We start from the raw sequence: 15,896 nt of genomic DNA, 5'->3' as shown, positions 1-15,896 counted from the left end.
TCATTCTTCTCTACAGTGAGTTGATCTCTGTCTTAAACCCTGCCTCCCATCTTGGAGGCATTTTGGGTCAAAGATGAACCTTGACAGCAAAATCTGATGGAAGGTTATTGATTAAAGGCACACAATTATAACTGATCATCTGCTTCAGGATAAATGTATTCAGTGTTTGCACACACAGAAGAAACCTGTTGTATCAATCAATGTGGTCACTGTAAAAGTACAGTTACCATCCACTGTACTGAACATGCACCAGGTCAGGGACCAGATTTCTCTCCCAATCCGACCAGAGTTTGGAAACATGACTCAGTCTACTGTTTAGTTCTGAAGCCTTTTCTGTCTGACCGTCACTCCAAAACCCAAAGTACCATCCCGTTGGACAAAGACATCAGTGAACCCTCACAACTGAGAAGCTGGAACCAGAGAACGTTTATGAAGAACAGTGTGAATTATTGTAGTTTCAGGTCAGTCCAGCTCTCATGTGGAAATGCAGCTTGCATTAGTGGAACATTACAGCGTACCTGCTACCTGATCTCACTGTGTGTGTGTGTGTGGGGTGGGGGGGGGGGCAGATAATTACATAATTAATTCCTAAAACAGGCTGAGAATCTGCTAAAATTAGATCCTCAGTGTCTTTGCTCAGAACAGATTTCAATGGTCAGTTCAACTGTGAATATCAGTGTGAGTAGAAGCATGTAAAGGATTATGTTGGGGTGTGCCTGTGAGTGTACTGCATGATGTGTTCTGTGTGTGTGTGTGTGTGTGTGTGTGTGTGTGTACTTGTACTTGCTACATAGTAAGGACCAAAAAAAGTATTTTACTAACAGAGTGAGGACATTTTGGTAAAGTGAGGACATTTTGGCCGGTCCTCACTTTTTGATACACCTTCAAATCACATTTTGAGGGTTAAGACTTGGTTTTAGAGTTATGGTTAGAATTAGGTTTAGGTTTAGGTTAAGGTTACGGTCAGGGTTAGGGTTAGGCACTCAGTTGTGATGGTTAAGGTTAGGGTAAGGGGCTAGGGAATGCATTATGTCAATGAGTGTCCCCACAAAGATAGAAGTACTAGTATGTGTGTGTGTGTGTGTGTATGTGTGTGTGTGTGTGTGTGTTCACTGCAGAGCTAATGGCGCTAACAGCTGGTGTATCCTGCTGAACTAATTCATATCCTCACTATCAAAGGCTACTGTGCAAACTCCTGCTGAGCTGTAGTGAACAGGTGTGTGTGTGTGTGTGTGGCAGACCCATGCCACTGGGTGTGTTGATAGAGAGATTTCAGAGGGAATGAGCAGAGGATGAAGTAGTGAGTGGATGTGTGTGTACATGTATCCAGAGGCTCCTGAGTGGGTTTTATTTTCATGGCAACACTTAGGGCTGGAGTGTCTGTCCATCCCATTCTTGTGAATGAGATATCTCAGTGACACACTGAGGGAACTTCTTCAAATTTAGCAAGAACATTCAATTGGACTCATGGATGAACTTATTTGATTTTCGTGGACAAAGGTCAAAGGTCACAGTCACTGTGACCCCCACAAAACACATTTTTGACTATAACTCACAAGTTCATTCACTAATTATGACACAATCTCAACTGTTTGTAAGGATAAAATGAAGTGATGACTTTTTATATCCAAAAGGTCAAAGGTCAACTTCACTGTGACAGCATAATGTTCTGCAAAAACACCTCTGTCCATTATTCAACACTGTAACTCAGGAAGAGAAGATTGTGAGCATGTTTCCTGATACTTGGCTGCTTGGTGGAGGAAACAACCACCAGGCTTTGATTCCGGTTCAGCCAAAGATCTTTGAGTGGGTTTAATGTTTATGTGACTCAATGGACAGGAAAAAATTAAAATATAAATGTAAATGAATATGAAATAAAATAAATTAATCTAAATAAAGCTGGAGCAGCCTCTCTTCTGATTGGTTCGCTGACCTGTTGTTAGAGCTCCAGATGTTTCACATTAAAAGCCTGGAAAGAGAAAGATATCTCCTGTTAGCTCCTGGAAGGCAGATAAAACATCCGCAGGAAGCGTTGACTGACAGTAGCTCAACACTGAAGAAGAACAAATGTAATCACGTCGTGAACAAGAACATCAGTGTTTCTGTATAAGGGCCAAACTCAGAGTAGCAGAGTGTCTGCAGAGTATGACACAACTGTGATTGTGTCATAAATCTGTGGAAATGTAGATTATGATGATGAACTGGAGGAAGTGTTGAGTTTGCATTTAATAAAAAGAGAAGCAGAGGAGATGACAGCGAGGCTTCTTATTACAACACTATAAGATAAACAGGGGGCATTCAAAATAAATGTGTTTCATGATGGGGAATAATCTGAGCACAAGTATGTTTTTGAATCATGTTTGGTTTATAGACTAAAGAGTAAACAGTGTGATGATTTCACAATGAAGGGTTTTTTACACTTACTTAATGAATAGGCTTGGTCTGTCTGTCCCCCACCTCCTCCACTCCCCCACTGTCCCCCTCTCCTCATCCAGGACCCTCATCCTATTCAAATCTTATAAAGTGTTCTCTGGCTGCTCGCTCGTCTCCCAGCAACAGTGCTGCAGTGATGTCAGTTTGAGGACGCCTCTGGCACAAGAACTACAGTTCTTTTGCAGAAAATGTGCAAACCAACCTTTGTGGCTGGACCACAGCAGCAGGACCAGGCAATAAACACCAACGTCTGTGACTGACTGAGGAGGCGTAGCCCTAAACCCACAGTTCATGTAACAATTGTGCCAGCACAGTGTTGAACATAGCATTATTATATTGTTGAATTTATAATTCATTCATACATTAATGAAAGCAGTCGAAGTGTACATTATGCTCAAATGTCCTGCATATTACAGACACCAGGAGTTTATGGATTCTTTTGACGGGCACACTCATGTGACAGAACACCTGGATTTCCAACAGTGCTCCAGATGTTCAGTCAGACTATGAATAGTCTACAGCTCAGTTATTTCCTGTGACAGTAGTATGTTTATGTTGATGTTGCATTTTGAGATTATTTCTTATTAAATGTTGAAGGGTTTTTTCATGCCTGGCTGAGTGGTGCTCTCCACGGTCCTGATAGGATTTAATTCTGCCATGTTAAATTAACATTTAACCCTGTTTTGTTTCTCTTCCCTGTTTTGCATGTTTCTTACTGTAGTGGAGTTCTCACAGTGGGTCAAATTAAAACTAAATCTTGCTTCCACTGGAAGTGGAAGTGTTTTTTGCAGTGGTTTCTCTGGGAAGCTCTCCATGGGTTGAAGTGGCTGCTCTAACAACATCTTACAACCTCAGATTGATCACTTGGAGGTTTGATTTGGTCAAAGCTGAGCTCAGTGTTCAAGCATCACCCAAATACAACATGTTAGCATGTGCATGCTCAGACTGTCTGTTAGGAAAACCTCTGGCTGATTCTTTTGACCAGTGTAAATGTTCTTCTTAAAGAGGTTTGACTGTTGTGAAATACAGATGGGTGACAAATTAAAGGAAAAGCCAAATTAATCATCTCTGTGTTTGAGGCAGAGCAGTGATCGATGCTGCAACCAGCACAGTTTGGTGTTTTCCTCACACCGGTGTTGTTTTTGCTGCTCTGTCTAGTTTTGTGGCCAGTGGAGGGAGAGGGGCAAACAGGTGGAAGGTTAATTCAAATGACGGCACAACGTTGACTTGTTGGTGGTAATATGTTATGCTGAGAGTTAACTTCTCAGTCACGTCTGTTTATAGAGGAAAGTTATTCTGATTAAATATTTGATGGAGTGTTTGTAACATGCAACAACAATTACAGAATCATTCTTAAAATGCACATCAGTTATTGTAATTATAATAGATGGATTTAAATTGACATAAAAAATCAAAGTTTAATGGGATTATAGCATCAGTAGAGCAGTCTGTATGGGTCTATAAATTAATATAGATGGTCTACGCTGGTTGCCTAGCAACCTCACAGTTCAGAGAAAACTCCAGGAAGTTACTGTATCTGACCAATAAATATTTGGCCTCAGTGACACCACAGACTGAAACAAGAAGTAGGCTAACACAGTTCTGTTGTGGGTCGTCTTCAATCAGGGCAGAATATTTTAAACTGCAGCTAACATCACATTTTATTACCCAATATAAATACATGAGTTTAGATAATCAAGTTTTCAGTCCACATTAGCAGCTTTCAGAGTGCATGCTAACAGAGCCTGTGTCTGCAGGCTCGACTAAACTGGGTCATTTGGAACACCAACACATCAACCAATTATGGCCAATTAATCCTACTATCTCCGCTGTGGATCTTTCTATTTAACTGGCTTGTTCTGCTCCATTTGACAAGCATCCACTCTGACAGCTGATGTACCACTTCTTTCTCTGCCGTTTCTCTCTCACACACAATCAGACACAGCAGCCAGTAAAAGCTGAGGCTGCCCAGTGCTCAGCCAGGCTCTGCAGCTTAAAGAGCAGGGATGATTCACACGATCTCTGCTGGGTGATGCTGAGTTTGGGATCACAAGGGAACTGACAACAAAGCTGATAACCAAGATGGTGGTCATAAGTTCAGTCCCAGGCTTTTGAAGGACACATCTTTTTTTTTTAAGTCATTAAGAACCCTATGGTTTTTCTCCGGTTTGTTATTAGTATTATTTGTCTTCTGCTGCAGCTCAAATTGCAGTGAGCTGGAATGAGCTGGAAACATAAACCTTGAAGACCTGATAACTGGAAATGTTGTGCATGGCTCCCAGGAAATACGAGCCCAATCAGCCGAACGGTGTCACTGTAATTAAGGTTTGAGAATGCAGTTTTGGAAAGGCCAAGCCCCTCACACTGTCTGTTCAGCTCAGTGTGTTCTACAAAACAGCCTCTTAGACCACAAAAGTCCACCATATTGGATTTTTTGCTATTTGCATAATATGAAAAGCAGTAACATAAATCACACTTATTGAATTTTCACTTAAGCAACACCTAAAAATTTAACAGAAGCTGCAGACCAGACTCTGATCAGTTCATCTTTGCTTCCAAGTGTTTGCATCAAATCTAAACAAAGTCCCTCAAGGTGGTCTTGAGGTGCCACAAGGGCAAAACCTATTTTGTGAGGTCACCACAGCCTTGACCTTTGACCTTTGACCACCAAAATTTAATAACTTCATCCCTGAAGTGTATATTTGTGGAAGAAGTTCTGTGAGGTTGTTACTGAGATATCACGTTCATAAGAATGGGACAGATAAATGTTTTAAATGTTTAAATAAGGTTGAGTAATTTTCTAAAACAGCTGCTCAGTGTAGTTTAGTTTTGGGCTGAATCATTCAAACAAAAGGATGTGGTGTATTTTCTGGAGACTGTTTTCAGTGGTGGATTGGCTGCTGTATTTGGCGCAGCAGAAAGATGTATGTAGGACTGAGTCAGAATAAACTAGAGTGTGTGTTGATGGTAATGAAGGAACATGTCATCCAGTGCAACAGTGTGGCTGTTTTCCACAAACCTGTCAAATGACTGCTGCTGAAGCATCATCCTCATCCTCCTCCTCCTCCTCCTCTGCTGCTGCATGCCTCTCAGTGAACTGCCGTGCAGTTGTCAGCCCACTCACTGCTGCTCATCAGTTATTGATTGACCTCTTATCCATCCACAGCACACAGCCAGCAAACCTGCGGCTGCATGCTCTCACAACGCTGTGAAAATGATTGTTTATTAACTGTGTGTGTGTGTGTTGGTACATGAATGTATCTATGTAATGTGTGAGTCATAGTAAGGCCTCCTCCTCCTCTTCCTCCTCCTCCTTAAAGAATACTGCTGCATTAGAGCTGAAGACAGATGAGGTGTGTGTGTGTGTGTGTGTGTGTGTGTGTGTGTGTGTGTGTGTGTGTGTGTGTGTGTGTGTGTGTGTGTGTGTGTGTGTGTGTGCTGACATATGTAGGAGCAGACTGTACAGAGTGTGTGGGTTTCCATTTTATTATTCATAATATATTTTAGCTCTGTGTAATCCCTGTGCAGTGTGCTGATGTTGTCCTCCATTAACAGCCTGCTGTGCACTTTATCTTGTTTTCTCCTCTGACTGAACCAAACCTGGTGGGTCTGGTGTCCTGGGACGTTTAACTGTTCAAATTCAAAGACCAGAACCAAACGACACACACAAGAACAACAACTAAATTAAGTTACCCTGCGGACACGAGAGCCATTACAAAACAATCTAACCACAACCATTAGCCCATGATAGCAGCGGTGGGATACGCTCCACAGCAGTGCTCACAGTTAGCCAGTTAGCGATAGCAACATTTGCCAAACACATTTGTAATATTGATAACAGCTAGTTATCAATATTGAGCTAATGTTAGCAGGCTACCGTAGTGATCTTACACATGGAGGAGAAGAAAACCAGTTGTGAGTTCAGCTGGAGCCCTGCAGGCTTCTCCTCTCAGTAAAGACAGACCAGTACTGGCTCCACGGTCGGACTGGGAGAGAAATTCAACCTCAGACTTCTGCCAGGACCGTGGCTGAACAAATGACACTGACAGAGCCGGTAAAAACAACAAACTGTAATTTTAGTCATTTTAGTTTGTGCTGTATCCAATGGCTGAGGTGTAAAAATAATTAATTTGCCTTCATAGAATTTAATGCACTAAATAATGAATAAACTGAACGTGTTAGGTGAGTGTTATATGATTTGTAAAGTTGATTTAAGTGCAGCACAGAGCACTTTGATATAAGGACTGGGGTTGACCTGTGTACAGCTGCTGGGTTATAAATCTAAAGGATGTCACTGGCCCCTGCACCGAGGGTACATCTGGGTGGAAAAGGTGAAGCTGAGGTGCCTTTGAGCAAGGCCTTAACCCAGTGACTGTGCTTATACTGAGCAGCTTCTTGTGGGAATGTGTGGAAATGTGTGTTTGAACAGGGACTTCCTGAAACAGACAGAGGCAACAGAATCAAAGAAAAGACGATTAAATGTAGAAAAAAAAAATCAGGTACAAAAAGTAAGCAGGAAGTGGCTCACATGCAGCTGTGTGTCTGGTAAAATAAAAGCATTTCAGGAGCCTAAGTGAAATCAGAGTACAACCCATAGATCCATGTAGTTGGATTAAAAGGATAATCACATTATGGTATTTGCAGGGGCTCTGCCGTAATGGCATTGTTGCCTTAATTATATTACCATTGTGATGGATGGAGGCATTTTAAAAGCTGGTTTGCTTTCTTTCTGTAATGTCTGTGTGCACACCGCAGCAGTGACGGGCTGTCATATGTCGAGATGTTCCAGACACACAGACTCCACCGGCAGTGTTTCTTGTAACACTTGGTCCCTCAGAGTTAACGGTTACAATATTTTTATTTTTCCCATTCAACACTTTGAGTCTCTTTCTGTTGCGGATGCTGATTGTGGGAACCAGTAATTAGGAAGTCCCTGCTGAAGATGCTGGCCGGTCAAATGTAAAGTGCTCCTGTTTTTTCACATGGTTACACTTGTTTTCTGCTGAGTGGTCACTGTCACGACTCAGTGAGCGGCTGTCAGAGGTGGACCTCCAGCAGTCACATCACATACACTCAGTTTGCTAAAAGTCTCATTCCGAACTCTTCCCCTGCAGGTTGGAGTGGGTGGAGATCATCGAGCCACGCACGCGGGAGCGTATGTACGCCAACCTGCTGACGGGTGAGTGCGTGTGGGACCCTCCGCAGGGCGTTCGGATCAAGCGGACCGGCGAGAACCAGTGGTGGGAACTGTTTGACCCCAACACCTCACGCTTCTACTATTACAACGCCTCCACCCAGCGCACAGTGTGGCATCGGCCCCAGGGCTGTGACATCATCCCCCTGGCCAAGCTGCAGACTCTGAAGCAGCACACCGATGCCACCAACCCCCGTCCTGGAGGAGGAGGAGGAGGAGGAGGAGGAGGAGGAGGGAGGGCGTCAGCCGACAATAGCCCGGGACGGAACAGCGGGGTCAGTCGAGAGGGAAGCACTTCCTCCTCCCTCGACCAGGAGCTGTCAGAAAAACAGGGCAACAAAGAGGAGGGCGACAGGTGAGGCTGGTGGTCTGTGGGTGAGTCAGTTAAGAAGAGACATCAGAGGGCACAGACACAGACTGAACATGTGTAGGTCTGTCTGCAGGTGCATGTAGAGGAGGAGGAGTCTGATGACCTGCCCCAGGACGTCCCCTGAGGCAGATTAATGTAGGCCGCCAGGGTCTGACAAAGAGGAAGACGATTTGATCATTATTTTAACTGTTTATCATAAGTCCTGAGTCTGACCATGTTCAAAGTAGAGATGCTCTCATCACCTTTCTCCTTCCTGATACTGATTCAATACCTGAACATACCACAACATATCGGCTGATACTGAGTATTGATCTGATACCAAAATATCTCTGTCCCGCTCCTCCAATTCCCTCACTTACTTCTCCAACTGTCTCTCGTCTCACCTCATGTGTGTCTCACTCACTGACTCAAGCCGCAGTGGTTGGCTGAGTAGTATCATGTGACCATGAAAGCTGCGCCAGTTGAAACAGAAACACTCCATCAAAATGTAATAATTCTCAGTCATTTACAGGCACAGCTCAACTTCCTTTGTAGGCCACTGTTTTAGAGCAGCGAAGAAGAATTGATTTCCAGGAAAACTGCTGTGTAATCTGTGTTTTTTAAATAATTCATTACATGGTATCAGAGACTCACATACATACTCAACAATCCCTGATCCAGCATTTCAGGCAGAATCTGAGACATGGAGTCTTCAAAAACCTAAAATCAAAATCCAGTCCAGATTCAGATCCCTAGTCCTGAACTGTGTCTTTAAAGTCAGAAAAATAGTTTAGTAAGACAAAAAAAAACACACACACACACACACACACACACACACACACACACACACACACACAGGAGGAATCCGTACATATAATAATAATGCTCCATAGACTAAAAAGAAAAAAGTGAAAAACACTGTAAAATAAGACTGTAAAATCTCATGTTGTCTTGTTCCCGCCCCCAAAGAACAAAGAATCACTTCAGGCTGAAAAGTTCCTCTCGAGTCTTTTCATCTTGTGTCCTGAAGTCAGGAAAGTAGTGAGTCAACACCATGTTGTTACTTCAGAGAAACACACCTGTACATTAGTTTATCTGCAGGTTGAGAAGTTACTTCCTGCAGAACAGCCAATCAGAAGCCTGAAATAACAGCTGTCATAACTGATACTTAAGCCTAAACAGCAGTCACTAATCTCTATGAGCATTTAGGTCTGTGTGATATAAAAACTGAACAAACAAGGTGAATAAACAATGAGACGGAAGAAGAGCAGGGATTAGACTGTGTCAGTTCCTCTCCCTCTCTCTCTGTCTTATCCTCACTGTCCATTAATTCCCTCCTCTGTCACCTTCAGAGCCTCTCACCTCTCTCTACACTCAGTTTGCCCCCCCCCCTCCCCCGTCTAACCTGTCTTGGTTTGCTGGTTTGCTGTAATCTGCTGCAGTCTACACTGATTGGTGGATATGCCTGGCTGGGGTCACAGTGTCCTGTAAATGTCTTCTCTGCTTCAGCAAGAGGACACACACACACACACACACACACACACACACACACATATGCAGGCACTGAGTGCACACAGAGTACACAGTGTGCGAGCACCCTAGCTGTTGTAGCCAGTTATTCACATTGTGTACACTCAGAGCAAATCACTGCTCTCAGAGACTATTAGAGCCTCTGTGTGTGTGTGTGTGTGTGTGTGTGTGTGTGTGTGTGTGTGTGTGTGTGTGTGTGTGTGTGTGTGTGTGTGTGTGTGTGTCTCTCTCTCTCTCTGTGTGTGTGTGTGTGTGTTTGTGTGTGTTTGTGTGTGTGTGTGTCTGTGTGCAGCTCAGGGAAAACAATATGTATTGTGATGCAGGTTTGTCAGACCAGTTCTGACATTTATTAACAAACCCACTGACCTGCTGATGATTCAGAAGTGAGTGGTCTCAGGAGTTGTGGGGAGCATGAATGTGCTCAGTCTGTGGCTCTGGACAGAAGTAAAGGCTGGATAGAAACAGCTAACTGTTCAACATCACTGTGAGCTCTGCTGTAATGATGCCTCATGCTCAGTTTGCGTTGACACCATCAGAGAGGTGTTGTGTATTACTGGGATGGTAGTTTGTGGTTCTGCTGAAGTACGAGGTGTTTCTAATTATCAGAGCTGATGGAGACTGAACATTTCCTGTTGCTGCCTCACATTAAAGGCCATTAAAAGCTAAGTGAAAGACAGCAGGGCTTTTTTAGCAGATGTGCTTGAATAAAAGTTTGGAAACACTGACTCTGAACTATTCAATAAGTAGCTTTCACTAGTGAAAAACATTGTGAGTGTGGCAACACGAGGCTGAGCTCTGATCAAGTATCCACACCCCTACTGAAAAACTGCATTAGAAACATGGACCATGTGGCTTAATGATGGTGATGTCCATTCATCTGTCCAGCATGGTGGTTCAGAGCGGAACAATCTGAACCTGCACAGCCGTCAACTCAGATATTATCTGTTCATCATAGATATTCAGGAGCAGAATCAAAGACAAGATATACACATGTAAGACAGATGATAGATTGTCTTTTAATACTGGATCACCACCATCATGTAGTTAGAGCAGGAAGCAGCAGTGTGTTGAGACAGTCTCTGGAGATCAAATCAAATCAAATCAAATCAAAGTACTTTAATGATCCCAAACTGGGAAATTGTTGCGTTGCAGCAGCAGCATAACTTACAATATGTACAATACGATACAGAAAGTAACAAAAAAGAATGTACAATATTTCAATAAGGGCACAATAAGGGCTGTGAGGGCTAAGAGTGTATTTACAGCTGTGCAGGGTGTTAAAGAGATAATAAATAAATAAATAAATAGATAGATAGATAGATAGATAGAGGCTGCTGTCACAGAGAGCAGGCAGTTTGTCATGGACCGCAGTATTTCGGCGTCTTGTTCATGAGTGAAGGTAAGACGGAGCGAGTGATTGACAGACAGATCAGTGCAGCGTTGTACCGGACCAAAGCTCTTGATTTACCAGTCCAGCTTCGTTCCAACCCCCACCTGTGGTCATGAGCTCTGGGTAGGGACTGAAATAATGATACTGCAGATACAACCGGCTGAAATGGGTTTCCTCTGCAGGGTGGGTGGTCTCAGCCTCAGAGATAGGCTGAGGAGCTCAGAGTCGCTGCTGCTTCATGTTAACAGGAGCCAGCTGAGGTGGTTCAGACATCCTGGTTAGGACGCCTCCTGGGTGTCTTCCTTTGGAGGGTCACGTCCAACTGGGAGAAGACCTCGGGGAAGACCCAGAATTTACTGGAGGGATTACATATCCCATCTGGCCTGGGAATGCCTTAGGATCCCCCAGGTGGAGCTGGAGAGAGGCACATCTAGAGAACCCTACTTAGTTTGTGCCCCTGCTATTGACAAGCCCCATTAATAATCAAGGAATATTGTGAGCCCGACTGAGCAGTAATGAAGCGACGGTAACTGGACTGGACTCAGGTGGACAGGTGATGAGGCTGAAGCACCAACCTGCTGCAGCCTCAAGAAACATGAAGAGAGTCAGTGGAAACAATTCAGGAGCCAGAGAAAATATTCTACAATATATATTATATAATATTCTGAATGATGATGGTGAATCATGGTCATCAGGGTCGTCATGGTAAAAATGATCAGCTGTGCTATAACCGCCGCCCACACTGTGATCTGAATGTATTCATGTCTGATCCATACTGCTGACGCTGGGGTGGTCAGACAGTTGTCTCTCTGCTGTCTGCTCAGTAAATCTTTAATCCAGTGAATGATTATAAAGCACACACACACACACACACACACACACACACACACACACACACACTCACACACACACACACCAAGCCTTTACCTGCCCCCTCTGTCCTTTATTGTGAAAGGGAATTATTCATAGCAGGTCCAGGAAACTGGAGGTGGAGCCACTTTTGTCCTCAAATTTTTGATCCTGTGTGTGTGGGTGTGTGGTGAGAGGCCTGGTGGCACAGCTGCAGACTCTCAGTCCAGATGGCTGAGAGATCTGCTCTCACTCCTTCTTTATTGGATCTGGTTCTATATGAAGTGTCTACCAACTCTATCAGTCTCTCTCTCTCTCTCTCTCTCTCTCTCTCTCTCTCTCTCTCTCTCTGTCACTCCACACACACACACACACACACACACACACACACACTCTTCTATCTTTGTGAGGACACAAAGATGACCTGATACATTCTCTAGCTCCTTACATTCACTTTAACCATCACGACTCAATGTCAAGCCCTACACTAAACCTCATTCTAACCTGGACCCTAAAACCAGGTCTTAACACTGTTGAGTTTACTGTCTTTTCTCAATTCAAGTAAACTTGCGCGTTCGTTTGATGAAGTTAATGCAGGAGGCGAATTCTTTTCACTAATTTATTGAACAAGCTTTCACAAAATTAAAAGAGGATCGTTACAGAGCTCTGGGTCCAAACTATCTTTCCCTGACAACAACATGCAGCTGTGCCAGTTCACGAAGTTTGACACACTAACTTCCCCCTAGCCCGGTCTTTTTATTACTGTTACACAAAGGAAGCAAAGAATGTAGGTTGAACTCTTCTTCATTGGCTGTTGCCCGACCAGCCTTCGCCCAGGCGCCTCCTTCGCAGTTATCTGACTCCATTTGACCTCCTTCACTCATGTCTGGGCAACAGCTGATTTTTCTGTGTGTGAAACAGAGAAAAGAAGACAGAGACAGACACAACACTCCCATCCCCTCAGGGCTGTCTCCCCTCTATCAGTTAACCGTGCCCTTGCACACTTCTGTCCTCGTCTTTACCTATGCAGTCTATCCGTGGCATGTCCGCCCTGCATCTGGAGAACAACCCCTTCACACATCCTTGGCTTCACTATCTGTAACACCCTGCTCCCTGTTGAGACTTCAGCAACTCCCCAATACATAGTTATCAAAAGCAAGCATCATAACCTTGCAATACTCACACACACAATGCTATTGCACAATGCTAAAAATATTCTTCAATTCCCCCTTTTGGCCTCAGATACTCTGAGGCCAATCTTACATTTGCTCATAACGATAGATCATCTGCTCTTCTCCTTCACCCACCAACAGAGGCATCAGGTATGGAGGAGGAGCTTGTTTCCCCTCAATGGTAGTAGTGATGAGACGTACACAGAGAGAACGAATACATGGAATACAGCAACATCCACATAAAATAAGCAATCCCATGACTGCTACTAGAGAAGAAATCACTGACACCACCAGATTGCGCCATTTACCAAACCATGATTCAAACATATCAGTGAATGGGTTGTCAATACCTGTGTGAGATGCCATCTCCTCGTTGAGGGCACGCAGAGCAGTCAATGCTCTAGTGACGGAACCATCTGGAGCGGTGTTGTTGGGGATAACTGTGCAACATTGATCTCCGCACATGTGACACACACCCCCTTTTTCAGCTAACAACATGTCCTGCGCCATCCGGTTTTGGACTGTCATCAGAGAGTTTGCAGCCTCTTGCCCAGACAATCCTGCTATGGCATCCCCAGTATGATTACCCAAGCTTTGCACATTGTAATAGATGTAATTTATGCGATCAACATTTTTATTAATTGTACACCACCAACACAAAGTAGACTCAAACCCTGCAGCAACCTGATTCGCCAGTTTGTGTTCATCAGGAACTCCTCGGGGAACTCCTATGGAATCAATATAGGTTGGTGAGTCTTTCATTGGATCAAAGGTACCATCAGTATCTCTCTTATGTCTACCACTTAATGTGCCTTGGCTGATCTTTCTTCCTACCGCCTCTAATGGAACTGCTAGTCTCACTAGAGTGCATACTCCTGACCACTGACTAGGCAAGGTGTTGTACAGAGTGTTACCTCCGCAGTACCAGAACAAATCAGCTCTAGCCCACACCAGAGTGCTAGCGTTGGTCCACGAGGTCACATCTACTGTGTCCTGACACTAGTCCTCTGGGACTTCTCCCATTTTAACTACACTAGTTCTAGCTAAGCAGGTGTAGTTACCTGGTCTTGGAGTGAAGACTGGAGGGATGGTGTTATTCTTAGCAGGTGGAAACATAGCACAGAGAAAAGAGCAATTAGCTGGGTGCACTGTCATGTGTAGAGCAAGCATACAGTGAAACCCAGTTGGATCTTTTTCTGGGAACAGCGGCGCAGGTACCATTAAGAGAATGGGTCTAGCTGCTGCGCAGGCTAGACAGTCAGTCATACCCTTTTCAGTGGCACTAGCAGTTACCCAATCGAGCCACAAGTTTTTGTCAGCATATCCAGTTGACATTTGGACTATGTCTTTGCCTGTTAATTTGGCCAGATCCGATTTCACTACACCACTTGGCTCCTCCTTTTGCACTTGGGTGTCAATTTTGGTTCTGGGTCGTGGTGGTGGTTATAATAGACACTTTTTTCACAAGTTTGAGGAAATTAATTTTAATCAAACCCATTGTGTCTCTGCCGGATTGCTCTACTCCTAATACTAAAAATAGTGCGTCTCCAGGACAATGATGCTTAATCTGTGTGTTTTTTGTTGGGTCTTCCATCATGCCTTGGAGAGTAAGAATTATGGGATTCAATCCATCCCCACTAGTGCCAGTGGTCCGGGCCAACCCTAACTGGCTCCTGACGCACACCATGCCCGTTGAACATACTCCTGAATAAGCCACGACCTGCTCCCACATCTGACACCATTGGTAATAATCAGTATGTACACATACGTAAAGGTTGTAGCCCCTCCATTCCTCATCAACCCCTTGACAGTCAATAACACGGTACAAATCAAACTGCCATCCTGTGCTACTCCCTCTGGTATAATTCAACTCCATACCTCCATATTGCTACAAACACAAATCAGTTGTCTTACCATTCTTGTTAGTTAGAGATCTCTTTGTGCGATTGGTGGGTTTTTGTGATGCTAGGCTCACCTGTGCCTGGTGTCCGTGATGTCCGTTAGAGCAGTCTTCTCCCAAATCAAAACTGGTACAACAATCAAAAGAGAAATCACACAGAAAACAACCAGCCTATGCCATCTGTTAGATGGAGGCGTCATGGCTGGCACAAATTTCATTCTGTTATTTTTCAAACAAGATAATATGAAAAAACACTTCTACTTCAGGACTGAATCTTAACCTCTGTATCTGAGAGAAAACCTTTCTTCAGAGAGCACTTAAAACCTTCACACCCTATTCACTGGAGTTCATACAAACACCTCAGAGTATATAAAAACACTTCTAAGCAAAATATGCAACTGGCAATAAGCTGGATATATGAATGTTTGTTTTCTTTTTTAACGGTCACTGGATCTGTCTGCTGTGTGTCTTTTAATGACTGTCTGATGTTTTCCAGGGATCTCCCTGGGGGTTCAGCTGGAGTACACCTACTCCAATGAAACCACGTCTCCCCTTTACCTGTAGATACCTGTAACCTCTTTCTCTTTTTACCATGTCAGTATAGTCAATCACTATTTCCTGACAACAGAAATTTTCCTTCGTAAGGTTTAACAGTACTTTTTACATTATATACATTGCAGATTGAACATTCTTTCACATGAGTTTCAATCATTGCTGGCAGGTATGGATGCCACCAATGACAGAGATGTCTTTTCATCTGTCTCTTACCACAGTGTGTTAACCCATGAGCTTCTGTCAATACTGATTTCATCAAACCTGGAGGCAACACTGGTTGGCTGTCCGGTGCTCTCCACAGCTCATCTTGTTTCACTGCTCCCCTTTCAACCCATACTGATATATCATAGGGAGAGGCCAGTTTTTGTTCTGCTATTAACATATTTACATTACACTCAGGTAACAAGTCATGAATTGTTTTTTCTTCCTCATTTCCTCTGGCTACCTGCATGTTTGACCTATCATGTCCCTTGCATTTCATTACCACCACTGCTGTTGGTTTCATTAGCGCTTTTGCTAGTTCT

General features: G+C 43.7%; 1 protein-coding gene across 1 annotated transcript in view; it reads left to right on the top strand.

The window, feature by feature from the left end:
- arhgap39 (Rho GTPase activating protein 39) overlaps nucleotides 1-15,896 on the top strand; it is a 112,464-nt gene that overhangs the window by 54,019 nt on the left and 42,549 nt on the right. The window contains exon 2 of the mRNA XM_071486720.1: nucleotides 7,548-7,982. Coding sequence (XP_071342821.1) covers nucleotides 7,548-7,982 — 435 coding nt within the window. The remainder of the gene's footprint in view (nucleotides 1-7,547; nucleotides 7,983-15,896) is intronic.

Source organism: Trachinotus anak, unplaced genomic scaffold, assembly GCF_046630095.1.
Source record: "Trachinotus anak isolate AG129_WGS33_773 ecotype Australia unplaced genomic scaffold, CSIRO_AGI_Tana_v1 ptg000010l, whole genome shotgun sequence".
Classification (NCBI taxonomy): domain Eukaryota; kingdom Metazoa; phylum Chordata; class Actinopteri; order Carangiformes; family Carangidae; genus Trachinotus; species Trachinotus anak.
Note: the sequence above shows the minus strand (reverse complement) of the source record. Positions and strands in the feature narration are given on the sequence as shown.